The 24,280-nt window shown below is 38.6% G+C and overlaps 1 protein-coding gene across 1 annotated transcript in view; it reads right to left on the bottom strand.

Moving 5' to 3' along the window:
* Positions 1-23,664, bottom strand: part of LOC150098777 (protein OS-9-like) — a 210,522-nt gene extending 186,858 nt beyond the window's left edge. The window contains exon 1 of the mRNA XM_090405721.1: positions 23,420-23,664. Within this exon, the coding sequence (XP_090261847.1) occupies positions 23,420-23,593 (174 nt within the window). The 5' untranslated portion in view covers positions 23,594-23,664. The remainder of the gene's footprint in view (positions 1-23,419) is intronic.
* Positions 23,665-24,280: the final 616 nt, after the last annotated feature.

Raw genomic sequence — 24,280 nt, 5'->3', positions numbered from 1 at the left:
TATTTGCTCTACAAAGCAACTTATAGGACACACACACACATCGCAAAAGTTAATTATTAACATTTGTGATATGTGTGTCACATTAATGCAAGTAGAAATACTTTCATTAATGAAAGTATGTCTGTTCACACTTATTCTTTCCTTTACATTTCCCATTCTCACGAATTATTAATGATGGTTTTTACTTATTTACACTTTTGAGTAATTCAAATATACTGACCACATATAGCATTCTCCTTCATTGTTGGTTTCTAATAAATCTTAAAACAGTATGTTCCCTGCTCTATGCAGATTTGGTTACTATTAATTGATAAATTAAAGTATTCAAAGTTATTATCATTATTATTACCCCAAGATCCAATGGAGTCAAAGACTTATCTAGGAGGTCTTTTTATCATACACACAGCTCATCATACTGTGCCTTAAACACACTCATATTCTTTGCAGACACCACACTCTCAGGCCAATCATTCACAACTCTGTATGCAAAAAAGCTGCTTCTGCTCCCCTGCTCACACCCTCTTTATACAGTTTCCAGGGATAACCTCTGGTTCTCCCCTGATCTCCCACTGTTTTCTGTAGAACCTCTCCAACACTGATCCTATAACAACCCCTTACTAACTTGTAGGTCTCTATCATATCTCCCCTCTTCCTCCTCTCCACTAGACTCTGTAAATTGCATCTTCTCCATTTTCCTCATATTCGACATTCCAGAAGTCAAACTACTTTAGTCAGTCACCTCTAGACCCTTTCCAACATCTCTTCGTCCTTTTGAAAACCAGGTGACCAAATCTATGCACAGTAGTCCATGTGTGGCCTAATCAAAGCCTTATACAATGGAACAAACATCTCCCTAAGTCAGTGTCCTTTGCATCATTCCCAAAAGTCTTTGTGTTGTCTTCACAATTTTGGCAACGTATCCCCTAAATTTCAGATCCTTACCCACTATCACCCCAAGATCTCTTATTTCCTCCACCTCCAACAATATATACCCACCAAGGATAAATTCTACATCCCATCTTTGTTTCCCAAATTTTAAAACCTTCATTTTGCAACGTTGAACTCGTATCCCCATTCCTGTGCCCATTCACTCAATTTATTCAATCTTCTTGTAAGGCCACAACATCATCTCTACTCTTCATAGTTTGTCCCAACTTAGCATCATCTGCAAACAACTGAATATCTCCATCCAAATCTTTGACAATATCATTAACATACAAGTTAAACAGTAATGGTCCTCAAACAAACCCCTCAGATACACCACTAGTGACTTTCCTCTTCCAGGATATTGCTCCTCCATACACAACTTGCTGATATCTATCAGATAGCCAGTCTCGATCCGATGCACTAATCTATCCCATCTGCTCTAGTTTGACTATCAACTTATCATGCGGTAATCTATCAAAAGCCTTTGCGAAATGTAAGTATATTACCGTGTATCCCTCTCCTCTGTAGTAATAAGTTGTCGCCTTATTGTAATAAGTAAGTAGATTACTAAAACATGACTCCCCTTTAGCAAATCCATGCTGTTCATCAAAGATAATACCATTGTTGCCAACCCATCTCTGGATCCTAGTTCTAGATCCAAGTTTCTCCAACAACTTAACCACAACATCTGACACACAGATAGGCCTATAATTTGATGCTCAAGTTCTATTACCTCCCTTACGAACAGCACAATCTTGCCCTCCTTCCACTCTTTAGGAACTTGACCCAATGCAAGACTCATTAAAAAAATATGTCAAGGCAGATGTCAACTCCCTGGCACATTCCTTCAGAATATGTGGTAATATATTATCAAGTCCTACAGCCTTATTAACATCAAGTTTGCTCAACTCTCCATACATCTCTTGCTCACTTATAGTCAGTCTCTTCTCACCATCATCAACTGTTCTCAATCTCTCCACAAAGTCATATTCACAAGAATGAAAGACCTTTATGAACAACTGTTCATTAAGTATCTCCACTATATCTTCTGCAACAGCTGTCTTTGTACCATTTTCTCCAATCACTGTCATCCTTTCGTAATCATTCTGTTTTTTTTTTTTTTTTTTTTTTTTTTTTTTGCTGGCTACATATCGAAAGAGCTTCTTAGGATTCTTTTTTGGCTTCATTAGCTAACTGCCGCTCATACCAGCAGTTAGCTAATGCTAACTTTTGCTACCCTTACCAACCAAGTCAAAATGAAGCCTTTCCTGGGCTTTGTAATTAATCCTCATGGAATTGGTTATTACCACTTCTCTTTTGCTGCTTCCATAATGCCCTTTTTCTCATGCTTAATCTCTTCATTCATCCATTTCACACCTACCTTATCTAACCTTCTGACCCTTGGAATACATTTAGACATTGCTTGTACTAGATAGTTCTTGAAAATTTCCCAAACTGCATTGATCTCTTTTCCAGCTAATTCCTCATTCCATGCTACACCCACAAGCTGTCTCCTGATCATAATCACCCCCCCCCCAATTGTAGTTCCACATATACTCCTTTCTCACAGAGTTCCTCACTGCTGGCAATCACCCAGGTAATCACTTCATGGTCACTCTTACCAATTGGAGGGTGATTGGACACCTCATTTATAATTACATCCTCTGATGAGATGACCAAATCCAAGACCCTCAATCCTCGTGTGCCCTCTGTTACATACTGTCTGAGGTAGTTATCCCTCGAAAACTCAAGAAACTCATTTTCTTTACTTCCAGTTGCTATCTCATCATTCCAGTCTATATTGCCATGATTAAAATCGCCCATAATAATCACCCTTTTCTTATTTGCTTGGCTAATTTCATTATACATTTCATTATCACCACCATCCACATTACCTGGTCTATAACAACATCCAACCAAATATTTGATTCCATTCACCTCTATCTCACACCATACTACCTCAAAACCACTGGCACTATTTCCCTCTTGTATCTCTACTTTGTATGGACATCTCTTTCTCTATCATCAATAGCACTTCCCCTCCCTTTTTACCCCTTCTATCCTCACGAAACACATCATACCCTTCCATCTCTATTCCTGTTTGGATGTCATCCTCTACCAACCATGTCTCGCTTATTCTGACAATCTTTAGGTGAACAGATGCAATTAGTGCAACTATTTCATCTGCCTTGTTTCTTAAACTTCTAGCACTTGTATACAAACACAGCAGCTCATTCCTGGATCTATAGCTAGTTCCACTGATACCACTCATTCGACGTGATTTCTCCACGCTCAACTCAAGCCATTTCCCTTTCTTCTTATTCATTTTAGAACCCTCATCAAATCCAACTGTTTCCTCTTGATCCCAGGTCATCCCCTCCTTTCCTGTCTACACATGCATTCACATCCTCTTGGAGCATCAACCTTACTCAAGCTGTGTTCCCCTGTCCATCTTGCACACTCATTCTCTATACTCATGCTGCTCACTTCATTCATAACCACCTCTTCAATCTTTCCTGCACTTCCACTTGATCAGACTCATTCTCTGTACTCACTTCTCTGCCTTCCAGCAGCAGTCTCCCCAAGCAACTCACAAAATCATTCAAAATGCAGTCCATTCTTATACAGTTCACTTCATCCTTCAAACTCATTCCACACATGAATGAACTGCACTCCTTTCTCCTCACATATTTCCATTAACATATTCATAATTCTTGCTCTCTGCCTCATCTCACCACTATCATACCTAGGCAACACACTACCTTTCCTATCACACTATTCTATTTTATCCATCTTAGCAATCTCCAGATATCCAATCTGATGTGTTCTTTGTTCGTAGTCAAGTCATTTGTACCTATTAAAACTACCAACTCTGATGCTTCACTTACTTCTCATATCCCATGCCTCAATCACTCTACTCATTCTACCTCCAGTAAAACATACCTTGTGCACCCTATCATCCAGCACACCTTTAATAATTGAATCACCATATAACATCACTCGCAGGTCTATCATTACCTCTTTTATACCAACATTATTTGTTTTCATCATTTTCGCTCTCCCATAAATTTCCCAAATTTTCTTAACTTCATTCCACATCCATTTCATCTCTTGCCTCATCCTAACCAACTTGACTTTCGAATCTTGTGTCACATTTTTGCCGTCATATGTTGTCCTACAATGAATTGCACTGGACCAATTAAGATAAGCGCTGATGCGCTATGCACTCTTAAAACTTTCATATATCGATAAAAATGCCATCAAATTGACATGAATTTTGAAGTGTGGGTTGCATAACCCACATGATAGCACACTCACCCACACAGCTTTAAATTAAAGATACCAATAAATTATCTGCACACTGTTTGTAAAGAAGTCAACAGATACCATAGTTTACTTAATAAGAACATAGTCCTACTTAATAAGAAGTAGGACTTCCTTTTGCTGCAATGACTGCAGCAATCATACAGGGCATACTAAGGCATACATTCAATGGGAATTTTGGACCATTTTTCCTTTAAGCATGTAATGAGCTCCTAGACTATTGTAGGGTAGATGTCACTTGATCTCCCAAGACACTCCAGTTCATCCCACAGATATGTCCAATAGGGTTGGGATCAGGGCTCTGTGGAGGCCAGGTCAAGTGTGATATTAATGTCCACAAACCAAGCAGTTACAGCAGCCTTATGATAGGCCATTGTCTTGCTGAAAGAGATAAAGGTCAGTTCCATAGACAAACCACAAAGCAAGAGGCATTGCATTATCCAGAACATTCGGATACCTCTGTTTGTAGCACCACAAACAGAGACTTCACTGGCATCTGCCACACCGATCCATCTGCTCAATAGTGGGTGTTACATGACTTATCATCCAATAATACAGCTTTCCAAGCTTCCATGTCTCATTGTACACATTCTTTGCACCACTGAAGATGCTGCAGGTTGATTCAGGTAATGTGGAGCTTGCATATTAGGTCGCTTGGTGTCGCACTGATTAGATCGTCGGCTTGTCGAGAGCTCCTGAAAAGATTAGTAGTATTTTGTGTTAACATTAGATATTTTACTAGAATTTTAAGTAGTATTGTTTGCTTTTTGTTTCTTGGTGTGTCTGTGAAACTTTTGCGTGTTTTCTGTTATTTTAATTATTATTTTTAAGATAAGATAGCTTACACATGGCACCGATAAAGAAAAAAATGGCGGCCAGGTCGCCATGTTTGTTTAAGAGTTTTGATGTAAACGAATTTATGCAATGTTCTGTCTGTGAGATGTATGCCTTGCGAAGAGTGGTGGGAGTCTGGTTAGAAAGTGATAGTAGAGTTAATATGTGCAGAAAGTGTAAAGAGAATGAGGATTTCAAGCGTGTTTCGTGTGTCGAGAGTGACATCGTTAACGATAGTCAGAATGTAGAAAATGGTGGTGTGCTAGAGAATTGCGTGGTAGTGCCAGATAGGTGTGAGAGCGTCGCTGAAAGTGTAAATGAATGTAGAAATACAGAAAGAATGGATGATTTGATCGATAATGAAAATGGCGAGATAAATGCGAGTAGTGAAATTGCCCGTTTGAACGGTGCGATACACAGAGCTAAAAGACAACTGGAGCGTATGGAAAAATGTGTGTTGAACGTACCGACAAATAACCGGCGGAAGTCTGTGACGGCAAATAATAGAATGTTCGTAAACGTCAATAAAATGAAGGAGCAAGTGCTGTATGGGGATTCACTATTAAGAGGTGTAATAATTGAGAGTTTAACGAAGTCGTACCAGCCGGGTGCAAACATAAAGGACGTCAGCGAATCTATTCGACTGCAAAAACAGAGGGTGAAAGAGATGATAATCGTGGCAGGAACGAATGATTTGAAAGAGGACAAAATGGAAATGATAGAGGATGTGAGGGAGTTATTTGAGGTAGCAAAAGAGAAGAGCGAGAGAGTTAGGATGGTGAGTATCTTACCACGGTATGACAGCGAAGTGTTTAGAAGGAGGGCCATAATTGCCAATGACTTTATGCGTGGGTTATGCATGGAGAGTGGTGTGGAATTTGTGGATGTGTGGAATGAGTTCGATGGGCAAAAGGACTTATATAAGATGGATGGGTTACATTTGAATGGAGTTGGTGTATGGAGACTTGAAAAAGTGTTGATGAATGATATGGAAGTGGATGTACAGACTCAGGGAAACTAGATTTATTAAGAGGGGGGGGGGAGTAATAATGCAGACTTGAGGGAGGCAGTTAAGTGTATGAATGAGTATATTATGCCCGAGCGAGTACGACGGACAACAAATCAGAATGGGATAGTTAGTATAAGGCATCAAAGTAGGGATGGGACAAATGGGCTTCTGCGATTCATGTACACTAATGCCAGGAGTATTAGGAACAAGAAGGAAGAGTTTTTGGCCATGGTTGGCACTTCCAGGCCACAGGTTGTTGGTATTAGTGAAATATGGCTGACAGAAGATGATAAAGCTAGTGGGATTGAATGCAACAGGTATAGCGTGTTCAGGAGTGACAGGGTGAATAAAAAGGGGGGAGGAGTGTTATTGATGATAGCTGATGAGCTTCGGCCAAGGAGTATAGAAGTTGAACTGCAGGATGGGGAAAAAAGCACATTTGAGGCTGTTTGGTGTGAGATAGAATCTAGCAGAACAAAATATACAATTGGGTGCTGCTATAGACCAGGTGATGGAATAGATGGTGGGGATAGTATGCATAAGCAAATAGAAGAAATGAGTGGAAGGAGGGTAATTATTATGGGTGATTTCAATTATGGTAACATTGACTGGAAAGAGGAGAGGGCACATGGGAGGAAGGAATTGGATTTTATGCAGTTATTAAAGGACAACTATCTACAGTAACATGTAGTGGAAAATACCAGGGGGCAGAGAGTGCTGGACCTAGTAATTGCAACTGAGAATGTGGCTGTAACGAATATGACCATGTTGCCACCAATTGGTGAGAGTGACCATAAGGTCATGACTTGGGAGGTGGTTAAAGGAGTCGAATTTACAATTAAGACAGGGTACATGTGGAATTACCAGGCTGGAAAGTATGACAAGCTTAGGTGTGTGCTTGGCTCAATGCCATGGCATATGAAACTGCAAGGGCTGGATGTTGATAGTGCATGGGAGGTGGTTAAGAACTGTTTGCAGGAGGCAATGGTTGACTGTATACCAAGAGTCCGAATAATAAATCAAGTAGAGGTTAAATGGATGAATAACACTATTAAGCTTGAGCTGCAAAAAAAGAAACAATTGTGGAGGGAATTTAAGGAGAAGGGTGACCATCAGGCGCAGGAACAGTATAAAGCTCAGGCCAGGATGGTAACAAGGGTGGTAAGAAAAGCAAAAGCAGATTACGAAAGGAAATTGGCCACGCAGGCTAAAGAGAATCCCAAACAGTTTTTTCAATATGTTGCAAGTAAAAGGAAAAATGCTCATGGTAGAATGATCTTAAAAAATGCTGAGGGTAAGGAGGTAACTGAATCAGTCGATATTGTGGAATTACTGAGCGAGCACTTTGCAAGAGTATATCATCCAGGTGGTGACTTTGCAGGAATGGAAGAACCAACAGCTTATACTGGAATTGTGATGAATGAAGTAGAGGTAACTAGTCTATTACAGAACCTCAAAGTCAATACATCTGTGGGATTGGATGGTATACCAGCTCGTGTCATATATGAAGCGGCTAAAGAATTGTCAGTGCCCTTGACCATTTTGTTTAATTTAAGCCTCAGGACTGGGTCAGTCCCAAGGGGGGGGGGGGTTGAAAGAGGGGAAAATAGTTCCGCTGCACAAAGGTGGTTCCAAGGCTGCTGTTGAAAATTACCGGCCAATCAGCATAACAGGAATCATTATCAAGGTCTTAGAGAAAATAGTCAAGAGGAAAATACAAGATTGGATAGAAGAAAATGGGATACTGTATCGGGGACAGCATGGTTTTGTGAAGGGTAGGTCATGCCTCAGTAACTTGCTTACGTATTATAACACAGTGACAGCTGAACTGGATAAGGGTAATGGGTTTACAGTGATTCTACTGGACCTTGCTAAGGCCTTTGACAGGATACCACATGGAATTCTAATCAGTAAATTGCAGCATATGGGGATGGACATAGGGTTGGCGAGATGGATAGGAGGGTGATTGATGGAGAGATATCAGAGAGTGGTTTACTCAGGAGTAGAGTCCACAAGACGGCCTGTGACTAGTGGTGTGCCACAAGGATCTGTTCTTGGACCACTGCTGTTTAATTTGTTCATAAATGATATAGGAAAAGATCTGAGAGGAACAGTTCATTTGTTTGCGGATGATGCAAAGTTGGGTAAGGCAATAGTGAATGCAGATAACGTCAAAATTTTGCAGGATGATTTGGATAGATTGGAGGTCTGGGCTAAGGAGAATGGATGTCAATTTAATGTGGCAAAATGTAAGGTTATGCATTTTGGGGTGAAAAGATTGGCGGCAGTTTACTGCATTGGTGGAACCGTGCTCCAGGAAATTGATGAGGCATGAGATTTAGGAGTGTTGGTGGATAAGGAATTGAAATTTAGGGGACACATTGCAAAAGTGGCCAAATCAGCTCATCAAATCACTTGGTTGCTGAAGAATACGTTGACATGCAGAGACAAGCAGGTTATTGTTCCTCTGTATCGAGCCTTGATAAGACCCCATCTCGACTACTGTGCTCAGATTTGGTCACCTAGGTTTCTTCTTGATCGGGAGGAGGTGGAGAGGATCCAGAGGTGAGTGACCAAGATGATAGCAGGTCTGTGGAATGAACCTTATGAGAACAGGTTGAGGATTTGTGGGTTGCAAAAATTGGTTGATAGGCAGAGGAGGGGAGATATGATTGAGACATTCAAATTACTGAAGGGTTTCTATAAAATTAATTCAGAGGATATTTTTGAGAACAGGGCTGGTTGTGGGAGGACTAGGGGACATCCATGGAAACTGGGCAAAAGTGTGGTTAGTAAAGGTGTTAGAGCTGGGTTCTTTACTTTTAGAGTAGTGAATGAGTGGAATGCGCTCCCTGAGTCTGTGGTGGATGCTGTGACAGTGAATGAGTTTAAGGCGAGATATGATAGATACTGTATGAATGTCGAATAGTTGTGATGAATATGATTTGGGGCCTCCCTCGATGAGTCTAATGACTCCCTGGAGTTGCCCATAATAATAGTAATAATGCAATACTAACATGGAAACTTGTGTTGTGAGCCTCCGTTCTGAATGTTTTTGTGTGGATTCATGTTCCAGTAGATGCTTGGAAGTCTGCATTCAACATGTTGGCGAACATGTCGGAGGGGTTTTTACATATTATCCTTCATACTACCCTACGGTCACGTTCAGTAAGTGTGGTGGGTCATCCACTGTGGGAAGTGCTCACAGCTGATTCCCTGGGCTTCCATCTCAGTATGGTATCACTGATTGGCTGACATGGAATGTTCCAATTTGTCAACAATTTGCTGAACAGATATGCCTGCAACATGGCATCGTATCACAATGTCTCTTTCAAACTCTGTCAGTTCCCTTTTTGCAGCCATTTTACCTAGAGCATTTACTTGGGGGCATCATATTCCTCCAATTTATACTGGCTACAAATAAACATGACTCGTTACATGGCATGAGGCACCTTGCCCATGGGGTATCTGTTAGTTTCTTTCAAAACAATGCACGTCCACATGCCCATTGTAATTTACCATTTATCCAACCTTCAAAACAACATCTCTTCAATTAACCGACCTGTACTTGATAAATGACTTCTGATAGAGCACCACGTAATTGTACTTCAATTATCAGAGCAGCAAGTTCTGATAATTGAAGAGTCATAAATGGTAGATTACTGTGTGTGTGTGTGTAAAATACAAGTTAAACAGTAATGGACTGAAAACAGATCCTGCTAGCGACTTTTCTGTTTTGGACAACCATTTCTTCATATACAACCCATTAATACCTATTAATGCATTAATATCTGGGAGAGCAGATGAGGGTAACCAGCTTTAGATAAGATTTGAATGCTGTGCAGAGTTTGTACTTTTTTAGAGTTCTGACTATTTTTTTCTGAGGTGCCCCTGATATAAGAAACTGATAGCATTAATATAGGCAGCATGTTAAGAGGGATGCAAAGAGAAGGGAGGAACAACTGTAACAATTGGACAGGAAAGTTTGGTGAATAAAGGAGAGTGTCTCATAAGAAAGATATATCCATCCATGATGTGAAGAATGGATCATAATGAGAGAGAGCCTGCTTATGCAAAATTTAAAGAACAAAATTATGGACTCAAGCAAATGAAGATATATAGAGGTAGTACAGAAAAAAGAAAGTGGCACAAGAAAAGAGAAAGGAATGCTCAACTAAGTGAAAAAAGAAAATGAGACAAATTTGTACGATGATTCCATGATAACAGAAGTGCTTGAAGAGAGCATGGTGAAATCATGCTTACTGGATGCCAAGATTAACAATGCTAGCAAGGCTATTAAGATGCAGAAAGACAAAGTGAAAGAGTTGAGTGTTTTGGCAGGTATTAATGACTTGAAAGGTGACAAGTATGTGAGCAAGGGTATGCAAAAGTTACTGAAAGTGGTAAAAGAGAAGTGAGAAAAGTAAAAATAGTGAAGTCTATTGCAACAGAATGATAGAGATGAGTTGAAGACACCCATGCATTTCTCAAGTCGATGCATAGGTTATGTAGAATGAATGATGTGGAGTTTGTAGATATGTTAATGAGTTCAACAGAGGAAAGGACTTATATAAGGCAGATGATCTGCACTAGAATGGATTTGGTGTTTGTTCTGAAAAAAGTGTTGCTGAATGAAGTGAGATTAGGAATGCAAAATCAGAGAATCGAGAGAGAGAGCGTGCAGGGCAATGAGATAAGGGTGTGATAATGAACAAAAAATGCCTAAAATAATACTCCTGATAACAAATCAGAATGGGATAGTTAGTACAAATAATAAGAATAGTTGTGGGCCTAACTGTCAGGAGACAGTGAGCAGATGATGCTGTTTTAGCACTATCTAACTTTTGGAGGCTGAGGGGGAAGGCTAATCCCCACTGGTAGCCAATCAGAGATAGCCAGCCCAAGATTATCACTAATTATAAATGGCACTTGATGAATAGATGAAATAGTATGGATTCTACAGTCTATTTTCTTGAGTTTGTGGAATGAAAAACCTGAGTTTCCAGGAGGGAAAAAATTCTTGTGCCTGAGATTGACTAACTTGGGAACAGGTCTGTGGCTAGATTCAAACTGAGAACAGCTTTTTTAGGGTACCCTAGTGCTATGGATGCAAATGCTACTTCCACAGGACTTCTTGGCCAAAAGTTTGACATTAGTGAAATATGGCTGACAGAAGATGTAGTTAGTGAGGTAGATTGTGAAGAATATAGTATTTTCAGGGACGATAGAAAAGGATGGGATTATTGCTGATGAAATATCAGCTGGAGATGATCAGTAAAAGTGGTATATTTGAGGTCATGCAGTGTGAGAGGCAAACAGGACAAAATATACAGCTAGTTTCTGCTATATGCCAGGAGATGCAAAGGACAAATGCATCAGGAAATATGTTCAATGAGTGGAAGGTGAGGAATTATTATGAGTGACTTCAACTATAAAAACACAGACTGGAAGAAAGAAAGGATGGTTACTAAGGAATAACTACCTAAGGCAGCATCTGATGGATGGTACTAGGGATTTTAATATGCTAGATATAGTAAATACATTAGAGGATTTCTCTGGAATCAAGATGACCACAATGCCAAAAACTAATGAAAGCAATTGTGTGCAGTCTTGACTAAGAGATAAATGCGTGGAATTTTTGGTTAAGAAGGTGTATATGCAGAGAGCAGTGACATGGTGTAAGAAACTGCAAAGATTGGATGTTAATAGTGAATGGGAAATGTGGGGAAAAAGTAGTAGTGAACTGTATACCTTGAATTAGGAGGATAAATCAAGGAATTAAATGGATGAGTAGAATCAATAAAGCAGATGCAAAAAAGTTTGTGGAGAAAATTTAAAGATGATTAGAAATACATGAGGAGTACAATGCACAGCCCAGAACGTTAGCCACATATGGTAAGAAAGATGAAATAGCATGAGTGGAAATCAGCTGTGCAAGCCAGATTATCCCATGGAGATCTTTTGGCATGTGGTAAGTAAAAGGCAGAATGATTCATCATCATTTATTCATGCATGAATAGAGAAATAATATATATACAAAAATATGCATATATCAATAACTCATGGAAATAAAGTTTATTAAATCAAGGTGAGTCAAGTTGCCCTGTTGTGTGCCAAATAGTAAATGTCAGATAGTTCATGAGTCATCTTCAAAACAAAATCTGCTTATTTATCACCAAAACTATTTTATTGGTCTTCCTCTTCCATGTGACCATTAGTTGGTCTGTAGAAAACAAGAGCACTGAATGTAAATGAAGGTGGATATCTAAGTTTGGGTCCCAACTACCTCACAGCTGAGTTTTTCGGAACTGTATTTTATTGGGAGTCATGCTGGCTTTCTTCAAGAATGACAGTATTAGGAATGTGATCTTGCCAAGTATATCCTAGTACTGATCAAAGGCATGTTTCCCCAAAGCTACTGATGATATTAACTGCTCGTTGAGTTCCCATAAACGATGTTCCATTTCTGGGAACCATATGTAAATAAGGCTTGACTAGTGGTTTTGCACAGATGAGTTTTTGGTATTTATGGTGATGAGATTAGATTTCCTGATATTAGTCAGGCTTTTATAGAATTGAAGAGCTTGTACTTTCACTATGTCAGAGTATTGACATAGTGAAAATTTAAGAGACCTCAAAGGTGTCAGGGACTCAAAGGAGGCCACATACTACACTCACCAGCTGTTATACTTGTTCTTGAATTCGTTCCCACTACTTGCACACACAACATCCAATGGTAATCTATTCCAATCACACACCACTCTATGAAAGAAAAATCTAGCTGTCATCAAGTTCTTGATAGCATTCATTCTCAATTTCCAAGGATGCCCTATTATCCTTTCCTCGCTCTCTATAAAATGAAAATTTCCTTAGAATTTTTAGAAATCCTTAAAAGTCCATCTCAATCATATCACCCTGCAATCTCCTGTTTGTTAATGTCTGTAGTCTACAAATTCTCAATATGTCCTCATAATAACCATCCACCCATCCATCTTCAAGGCCTACCTTTCCTAATTGGGTTGTGGGGACAGCAGCTGCAAGAGGCACTTCCAATAGTCACGATCCTCCACCACCAAGCTCAGGTGTTCTGATGAGACTCCCAGACGTGTCCACCCAAGGTTTTGGATATAATCTATCCAGTGAGTCCTTGGTCTTCCACGTGGCCTCCCACCCTCTGGCTTGGCAAAGAGGGTCTCTGCTGGGGGAGCCTCTCTTGTAGCATTCTGACCAGGTAACCATACAATTGTATAAGCAGCAGAAATTCATAAAGCAGCATTCATAATCAGCAGTATTCCACAATTCTGATATCATTTTAACTCTCTCCTTTGCATTTTCTCCACTGTATCAGAATCACCATGGAAACCAGGACAATAGACCCATGCACAATAGTCTGAGTGAAGTCTTATCAAAGAGGCAAAATGACTTCTTTATATGTCAAAGTTTGTTTCAACACTGCAATTGTCCTTTGAGAGTTGTATTTGCAATCTTTGCTATATGGCCCTTGAACTTCAACTTCTTATCTACTAAAACTCCTGATCTCAACAATATAATATGACATTAGATATCACATTGAAGTTCATAACTTTCCATTTATTAACATGGGCTGGGTTTGAGGATGTTTGGTGAACGTCATCAATTTGTAATGTTGTGGAAAGAAGCAATTGAGTTGTATTTGCAATCTTTGCTATATGGCTCTTGAACTTCAACTTCTTTTCTACTAAAACTCCTGATCTCAACAATATAATATGACATTGGATATCACATTGAAGTTCATAACTTTACATTTATTAACATTGGCCAGGTTTGAGGATATTTGGTGAACATCATCAATTTGTAATGTTGTGGAAAGAAGCAATTTTTTTTTTTAATTTTTTTAAAAAAATACTAAGTCCATTTATTGTATTTATTTATTTTCTAAGTGTAATGGCGATATAGAACAGGGCTTGAAATGTAAAGAAACAAAAGATATAATTATAATACAAGGCGATATGAATGCAAAAATCGGAAGAGGAAGGGAGGAAGATATTGTTGGGATATTTGGATTGGGAGTGAGAAATGAAAGAGGAGATATGTTGTTGGATTTCTGTAGAAAGCATGATTTAGCAATTATGAACACTTGGTTTAAGAAACATCCAAGAAGACTGTACACATGGAAAGCCCCAGGGGAGGATATAAATAGTAGAAGAAATCAGATTGATTATATTTTGATAAACAAAAGATATTGAAACATTATAAAAGATGTGACAACATATCCAGGAGCAGACTGTGATACAGATCACATATTGTTGTCAACTAAGATAAGGATTAATCTAAAAAAGGTAACTACAGGGAAATGGAACAAATCATGGAACATGGAGCAGCTGAAGATACCAAGTACGGCGAATGAATTCTCAAAGAAAGTAGAGGAAGAAATGAATGAGAGAAATATACAAGAAAATGATGATGCAAGCAAGTGAAAAATGGAAGATTCTGAAGGAAAGCATAATTACTGCTAGAGAATTACATTTAGCAAATAAAAGAGGAGGAAAGAAAGAAAAGAAAGAAACCATGGATGGCAGAAAATATTTTGAGGAAAATAACACAAAGAAGAACGTTAGTTAATAGTAAAACAGAGGAGAAAAAAAAGCAGTATAAAGACTTGAGTAGGGAGATACAAAGAGAGATAAGAAGGAAAAAGGAAGAGTGGTTAGATGAAATAAGTAAAGATACAACAGCAAAGGCAGAAAGAAAGGACATAAAAGGTGTTTATAAAAACATTCATATGATGTCAGGAAGGAGAAAGATGCTAAGGACTGGAGCAACCAAGAATGAAAGAGGTGAAATTCTGTTAGAAAAAGAGAAGATATTACAGAGATGGGAAGAATATGTAAGTAAACTTTATGAAGACAGGGAAAGAGGAGAAAATCAAAGGAAAGAACATAGTGGGCAGAGACTGTGCATCATGAGGGAGGAATTGAATCTAGCAACTCAAAAGATGAAAGAAGGAAAATCCCTTGGAATCGATGGTATACAGATAGAACTTATAAGGAATATAGATGAAAAAGGTATGGAAGTGTTATGGCAAATTATTAACGGAATTTATGAAGGACAAGAATTACCAGAAAAGTTTAGAAGATCGATTTTTATCCCCATTCCAAAAAAGACAGGAGTTTTGGACTGTAACAATTTTAGAACAATAAGTCTTATAACTCACACAGCAAAAATTCTGGTGCAAATAATTTTAGAGAGAATTAGGAATAAAATAGAAAAAGAAATGAACGAGGAACAGTTTGGATTCAGAACCAACAGAGGAACTAGAGAGGCTATAACTTGTCTAAGAATTATTGGGGAGAAAACACTAAACCATGGTGGAAAGTTGTTTCTGGGATTTCTAGATTTTGAAAAGGCATTTGATACAGTGAAACATGAAAGGCTGTTTGACATTCTAGAAAATACTGATATTGACTCTTATGATTTGGAAATTTTAAAGAGATTATATTGGTCACAAATAGCGTCAGTGTGTGTAAATGGAGAGGAAACAGGAGAATTCCCGGTGGAGAGAGGAGTCAGACAAGGATGCAAGTTATCACCATTACTGTTTAACTTTTATAGTGAACAAATGTTTAGAGAGGCACTTGAGGATGTAGAAGAAGGAATAAAAATAAACGGAAGAATCATTAATAACTTAAGATATGTGGATGATGTAGTAGTGATGGCAGAAAGTGAAAATGGGTTACAACAAATTATTCAAAGAATTGAAAACTCTTGTAAAGAGTATGGACTAAGAATTAACACAAAAAAGACCAAGATAATGATAATGGGTAGAAAAATAGGAGATAATGTAAAAAAGAGATGTGATGTGGAGGAAAGATTTCAATATTTAGGTAGCTGGATCTCAGAGAAAGGAACTTCAGAGTTGGACATTAGAAATAGAATAGGCAAAGCTAAATCGGCATTTATGGAATTGAAGAGAATTTTAATAAACAAGAACACTAAAGTAGGCGTTAGAATTGGAATAGTTAAAGCAACAGTTTGGAGTACTGCAAGTTATGGAAGTGAGTCATGGACACTAAGAAAGAGAGATATGGAAAGAATGAATGCATTGGAAATGTGGTGTTATAGAAAGATAGAAAAGATTAGCTATACAGAAAGAATATCAAATCAAGAAGTTTTAAGACGAGTTGGGATGGAAAGAACACTGTTAAAGAATATTATGCAAAGCAAGACTAGATTTGCAGGACATCTTCTGTGAGGTTCTTCGGGACACCTGACAAGAACTATATTACAAGGGAAAGTTGAGGGGAAGAGAAGACGCGGAAGACCAACTAGAGAGTGGTTTAATGACATCGTGGAATGGACTGGTTTAAGAATGATGGAAGAGACAGACAGAGAGAAATGAAGAAGAGCTGCTCATCTGCTGCAACCCTCTTGCTAGAGGATGCTACCGGACAATGACGACGACTAAGTGTAAGAGATGACCGAGTTGTTTAGACATAAGTAAAACTTTATATTTCCTTATATATATTTTGTAGAGCAGAACAATAGTAGCCAAGGCGTTTTTGTTGAACAACCATGCCGCCCTGGTTGGACGAGTGGTTAGCATATCTATTCTCCAGCCAAAAGACTGCGGGTTCGAATCCTAATGTGGGCATGGATGTTTGTGATTCTGAAAATACTAGTGGTGGGTGATAGATGGTGTTGGTGTAGTTACGGTTCATTGTAGTTGGTGGTGTAAAATTTGTGCAGTGTAAAATTTGCAAGATCTATTCGTCATTAAAGTTGAAAGATTTGTGGAAGGAGTTTGGAAATTTGTGGAAAAACTAGTGAGGCATGTGTAATACATGCTTTGAAAGTGAATGTGGAGAGAACAAATTGCATGACAGAGTAGGGAGCACTGAATACAAGACCAGAAAATGCAAATATCAGTGATAATACTGAAAGTGCAGTGGCAGAAGTTGAGGAAAACAAAAGAAGACTTGAATAGAGAAATTGCATACTTATATGTAGTCCTTCACAGGACAAAGCACAAGACTGAAAGACTGCAGAAACAGCAAGAAATCAGTAGAACTGAAAACAAAATGGGGAAGGGGAACAAGAGGTGCAAAGCCAAAAAGATCAAAATCGAGGACAATAGGACAAAATATAAAATTGTTTGCAGCTATAGGGTGCCAGAGATGATGTGGAAGACATACATCAGCAGATTAGTACGAGTTCAAGTTGAGTAATCATTATGGGGGACTTCAACTTTGGAAGAGTCTCTGTAGCTCAGTGGGTATAGATGAAGCCCTTTGGTCGGAAAGACATGGGTTCGATTCCCGTCAGTGACGTGAGGAACCTTTATCTGATCTCTTTCGACAAAAAAAAAGTTAGCCAGTTTCATACAGATGTAAGGGTTTTTTTTCACCTGGAAACCCAGGTTTTTGTCGACCAGAACAGGCAAACTGGCCCCAGTGAACACATTCATCTACAGACACAGACTGGGAAGCATAGGGCTAACCACCTTATCCTCAGGATGGATACAGTTTGGAAGGGCTAAGAACAGCTCCATAACAGGCTAGGCCTAATACATAAAAAGAGGAAGACTTCAACTTCGGAGGTATACATTGGAAGGAGGAACGATTACATGGTAGGAAGGAAATGGAATTTATACACTTACAATAAGATAATTAACTGAAGAAGAATGTGATGGAGGGGACTCAGGCTATGAGTGTTGGATCTTGTTATAGGGTCAGAAGACATGTCCATAACTACATTGCCTCCAATTGTGGAAAGTAATAATTTGGTCGACTTGGTAGGAAGCAACACATGTGGAATTATAAGGCGATTATGACACAATGAGAAGCAATCATCAGGGGATATCTGGAGGAAGCCAATATCACACTGTATACCCAAGGTTAGGAGGAGGAAAATCAGGTAGGAGTTACATGGATGAGTAGTATCATTAAGCATGAGCTTAAAACAAGAAAATGTTGTGGAGCGTATAAGGGGAAAGGTGATCAGCTAACTCAAGAACAGTACAAGAATCAGCAAAAGATGACAAGCATGGTAAAATGGGGAAAACTCAGATTATGAGAAGTAGTTATAAGCATGGGAGGAAGACTGACTGTGGAAGAATTAGCTTAATGAGTGCAGATGACAGAGAGTTAACAGAGGCAGACAAAATTGTTGAACTACTCGGTCATTTTGCAAGAATATATCATCCAAGTGAAGATACTGTTATGACAGATATGATGTGAATTGATGCAAGATGTGAGAACAGAGGTTGATGATTTGGAGGCACTTACGATACTATGGTATCTCAATACAAATACACCCATAGGATTGGATGGGATATTGGATCACATTTTAAGAGAATGTGCAGGGAAATTGGTGAAGCCTTTGACTAGGCTGCTTAATTTAAGTCTTAGCTCTGGCAAAGTCCCAAGTGAGTGAAAAGAAGGCAAAATAATTCCTTTCCATAAAGGAGGATCTAAGTTTGTGGTAGAAAATCACAGACCAATCAGTATCTCAGGAGTGATAGTAAAAGTACTGGAAAAGTTTCTCAAAAAGAGAATTCAGGAATGGATGGATAAGAATATGATACTCTAAGAAGGGAAACATGGCTTTGTGAAGTAGTCATGCCTTAGTAATCTATTAACTTTTTATAATAAAATGACAGCTGAGTTGGATAAAGGGAATGGCTACACAATGATACTGTGGGATTTTGCAAAGGAGTTTGACAGGATACCACATGGAACTCTATTATGCAAACTGCAACAAATGGGAATTATTATTACAGGCAGCTCCAAGGAGTCCTTAGACTCATCGAGGGAGGCCCAGCATCATGGCCCAACATTCACACAGTATCTATCATACTTCTCCTTGAACTCATTTACAGTGATTGCACCCACAACCGAGTCTGGCAGCTTAGTCCAATCATTTACCACTCTCCAAGTAAAAAACCTAGCTCTAACACCCTTGCTAACCACACCCTTACCAAGCTTCCATGGATGGCCCCTAGTCCTCCCACTACCAGTCCTATTCTCAAAAATATCTTCTGAATTAATCTTATAGAAACTCTTCAGTAATTTGAATGTCTCAATCATATCACCCCTTTTCCACCTATCAACCAATTTCTGCAGCCCACAAATCTTCAACCTGTTCTCATATGGTTCATTCCATAGTCCTGCTATTATCTTGGTCACTTGTCTCTGGATCCTCTCCACCACTCCCCATCGAGAAGAAACCCTGGTGCCTATATCTGGGCACAGTAGTCTAGATGGGATCTTATCAAGGCTCGATACAGAGGAACAATAACCTGTTTGTCTCTGCTTGTTAAAGTATTTATCAGCAACCAAGTGATCTGATGAGCTGATTTTGCCACTTTTGCGATGTATCCCCTAAACTTCAACTCCCTATCCACCAACACTCCCAAATCCCTGGCTCCGTCAATCTCCTGGAGTACAGTTCCAATGTGATATACTGCTGCTAATCTTTTCACCCCAAAATGCAAAACCTTACATTTTTCCACATTAAATTGACATCATTCTCCTTAGCCCAGTCCTCCAAACTATTCAAATCATCCTGCAAAATTTTGACATCATGAGCATTCATTATTGCTCTACCTAACTTTGCATCATCTGCAAACAGATGCACAATTCCTCTCAGATCCTTTCCTATATCGTTAATGAACAAATTAAACAGTAGCAGTCCAAGAACAGAACCCTGCGGCACACTGCTAGTCACGGGTCGACTTTTTGGACTCTACTCCTGAATAAACCACTCTCTGATATCTCTCCATCAACCACCCTCCTATCCATCTCACCAACCCTATATCCATTCTCATATGCTGCAGTTTACTTATTAGAATTCCATGTGGTATCCTATCAAAGGCTTTAGCAAGGTCTAGTAGAATCACTGTAGAGTGGTTGATGGATATATCAGAAAGTAGTATATTGAGGAACAGAATCCAGGAGAAAGCAGGTGACTACTGGTGTATCACAGGGCTCTGTGCTTGGACCACTGCTGTTTGATTTAATAGGAAATAATTTGAAGGGAGATATTGTTGTTTGCTGATGATGGAAAGTTGGATAAGTTAATAGTTAATCAATTAGCTTGACAGTATGGGTAAAACATAATGGATGTCAATTTAATGTGGAAAAGTGTAAAGTTATGCATTTTGGCATACGAAGTTTACAAGCTGTGTACCACATTTAGGAAACCGAATGCCAGGAAATTGAAGCCAGGGATTTCAGGGTAGTAGTAGTAGACACAAAGTTTGAGTTTAGAGGATATACAGCTAAGGTAGCCAGGGTAGCTCACAGGGTTAGCTGGTTATTGATGAACACACTAAGAAACAGAGATAAAGGAGTTATTATTCCTTTTTATGAAGCCTTTATACAACCACATTTAGATTACTGTGCTCAGGTTTGGTCACCAGAGTTTCTCAGGGATGAGAAAGTGGTGGAGAGGATCCAGATGTGAGTGGTCCGTGGAATGCTTACTATGAGGATAGATTGAAAGTTTCTGGATTGCAAAAGTTGGGTGATAGGCGAAAAAGGAAGATATAATAGAAACATTTAAGTTACTTAAAGGATTTTATAGGATTAATGCAGGGGAAATGTTTCAGCATTTGGCTAAAGGGAGAAGAACAAGAGCATCCCTGGAAGTTGGGTAAGAATGTGGTTAGCAAGAGTGTGAGGACATTTTTTTGCTTTGAGAGTGGTGAATGAATGGAATGGATTGCCTGAGTCAGTTGTAAATGCTTTTTCTGTTAATAGTTTCAAGTATAATAGATATCATGTTGACAGCTTGGGTCTCTCCATGATGAATCATAAGCCTGTGCCGCTCTCATTCCTGAAATATCACTACCTGGATGACCTACTCTTGCAAAGTGTTCACTTAGTAATTCTAGTATTTCGACTGCTTCAATTACCTCCCTACCATCAGCATTCATTAAAATCATTCTGCCATACACATTATTTCTTTTACCTGCAGCATGTTGAAAGAATGTTTGGGATTATCTTTAGCCTGTATTGCTAACTTCCTTTCATACACTGCTATTGCCTTTCTTGCCACACTAGTTACCTTTCTGGCCTGTGCCTTGTACTGTTTCATGTGCCTGCTGGCTGGCCACTTTTTTCCTTAAATTCCCTTCACAATTGTTTCTTTATTTGTAAGCTCCAGCTAAAGGTGATATTCATCCATTTAACTCCCACTTGATTTACTCTCCTAACTCTAGGTATGCAGTCTGCCATTACCTCCCTCAAACATTCCTTTACCACTTCCCATGCAATCTCCTAATCAAATCTAACATTCTTATGACAGGCATACAAACTACGCAGATTCTTATATGATTGATACAGAGAAAAATTTTCAGTACATAACTAGTAGGGGAAAACGAAGGGGGTAATCCCTGGAAACTGAGCAAGTAAATGGTTAGTAAAGATGACTATTATTATTATTATTCGTGACACCTCCAAGGAGTCCGAAGGACTCCTTGGAGGTGTCACGAATAATAATAATAATAGTCCTGTACAACTCCCCATCTCCACTACTATACCGAACTTCTACTACCAAGCATCTACACCAGCATTTTTCAACCTTTTTAAGTCCAAGGACCAGTAAAATACCTAAAACAATTCTATGGACCACCGAGTTACAGAGGCATAACTGGCGGGGGGGGGGGGGGGGGCACCCCATGCGGCACGTTTTTGGCGTTTAAGAAATCTTGCCATACTGTCTATGGCAATAAAACTATATTGTTGTTCACTTCACCCCTCTTTTATTGTTTGTCATTTTGCCGCTACAAATTTAGCGGCAGAATGACGAATAATAAAAGAGGGGTGAAGTGAACAACAATATAGTTTTATTGCTTCTGCCTTTGAACATTCTGACGCTATTTGTTGGTTTTTTAAGTCTCCATTTGATTTCAGTAATTTTTACTTACTTATTCAATTTTAATTTGTTTTGTTTGGATAATTAAAAAATATATATTTATTCAATTAATTTAAGTCTGCCTGCAGACCACCTGTCCCATCATCACGGACCACAGGTTGAGAAACACTGATATATACCAACGCCACCTACCACCCACAACAACCACCACCACAGCTAGTATTTTTTGTCTGTAAATTGCGTATGTTCTGAAGGGCCGATTTATCTGCATGTGGATGAAAAACCTGAGTTTCCAGGAGAAAAAACCCTGCTACTTCTGTATGAGATCAGCTAATTCACCTTCAATTGAAAAATCCGTATAAAGATTCCTCCTGTCACGACGGGAATTGAACTTAGGCCTTTTCTAATTGAAGGCGCAACGTACCATCGTTCTTCCAATTGCGCTATTGAGGTGCTAAATCTACATAGATTTTCAACCTTTCTTTCACGAAATCTTGATCCCAAATTAAAATTATTACAATAAATGGAGTGAATCATCAGCATATTAGCCACAGAATATTACCAAAGCGAGTTCTATCAAAGCAAAATATGACAAATATTGTGGAAATGTTGATTACTGTTTAGTGAAATATTTAGAACCTTCCTTAGAGAGTCTGATAACTCAATGGAATTGCCAACATAATAATGCATTAGAATTGATGGAAGAAGGTGTCAGGTAATAAAAAAAACTCTGCCCAGATCAAATTCTTCAAATTGTCATATCAATTAACATCACATCTTTTTTTTTGGGGGGAGATGGAATTCCAAAGTTTTTTCATTCACCAAGTGCCAGCCTGGTTGGCCGAGTGGTTAGCGTATCTGCTCTCCAGCCAAAAGGCTGCAGGTTTGAATCCTGCTTTGGGCATGAATGTTCGTGATTGTCTGTAAAAACACTATTGGCAGCGGTGGACAGTAGATGGCATTGGTGTAGATGAAGCAGTTTACTGCTGTTGGTGGATTGAGTGTTGGAGGGAGAGTTGAAAAGTAGGTGCCCTCCCTGGATGAGTCTTTGGATTCCTTGGAAGTGTCACGTAATAATAATTTTTTAAATAATAATAAAATACCCTCTCATTAAAAAAAAAGAAAGAACTGCTACACACTAATCCAGGGTTATGCTCAAAACCATTTGTAAAACGGACCTTTTAAGAACAACTTGCACAAATTTTTTTGTTTAATGCTGACTGCGTAACAGTGTTCGCAAAACCCTTTGAGAACAACGCTTGCAGAGGTTAGCCATCATTTCCGAAAATGTAAAAATTTGTCCAATCTTTTAAACATCGCGGCATTTATGATTTTTTTTTTTTTTTTAAATATAACGTTCGTTTATATCGTATGTTACTAATCAAGTAATGAATGAAAGTGCAAAAATAAACTATGCTAAAAAATATTAGAATGATTAGGAAAATAAAAAGATTAAATGAAGGGGCTTACTTCCAGTTTTACTGGCGTGTTTAATATGTCAATCTCATAAATAACAGGTTTCAGTTCTTCCAAACTAAACAAACAAAATGTTACATCGCAATTTGTACAAAGAGTTATTATTAACAAACAAAATAAATTAAGAAAACTGCACAAACTCTCCCATGCTTTTCCTGCGAGTACCATGACAATTTACAAAAATAAATGTTTAAATTTTGACCCGTAACACCACATACAAAACACGTTCAAAACTATTAGACAACATGACGTGTTTAAAAAACAGACGTGAAACAAAATTTCTACTAATACGCCACCTACGGAAACAAATAAAAATTTAGCTGATTAAAAAATCCATATTCATAATATGGTACAACCTAGTATTCGAATAGTGATTAGAAATAAATAGTGAGAGATATAATCAGTTTTATCACTTTCGAATATTAAATGTAATGAAAACAAACAAATTATAAATCTTCCTTTGTAGATTATGAGAATTTTTTTAAGATCCAGAGAGGAAAATTATGAAGTTTGGTGAGAAAAGAAAAACAAACAAACAAAAAGAATAACCAGTACTTTAGTACAACTACTGGATTGAAAGGAGATCAATGCTGCTGCTTTCGCACTGCTCAAGAACTATCTAGTGAAGACAATGTAAAAATATATTTTAAAGATGAAGACGCTAAATAGAGGTATAAAATGGATGAAATAAAGGATAAGACATGCAGCCTGGAAGAAGAAAAAGAAGAAGGAGAAGGCATTAGGGAAGCATCACATGATGACTGGCAACCAGTTGCACGAGAAGGGGTGGGGGAAGAGCAAGCGAGGAACTTCATGTAAGGGTAGCAAAAGAAATCGGAGGGAATTTTTTCGACA

Source organism: Typopeltis vanoorti, chromosome 15 (genome assembly GCF_054136105.1).
Source record: "Typopeltis vanoorti isolate ZY-2024b chromosome 15, IOZ_Tvanoo_1.0, whole genome shotgun sequence".
NCBI classification, from domain to species: domain Eukaryota; kingdom Metazoa; phylum Arthropoda; class Arachnida; order Uropygi; family Thelyphonidae; genus Typopeltis; species Typopeltis vanoorti.
The sequence above is the reverse complement of the archived record's forward strand: the minus strand, read 5'-3'. Positions and strand labels throughout refer to the sequence as shown.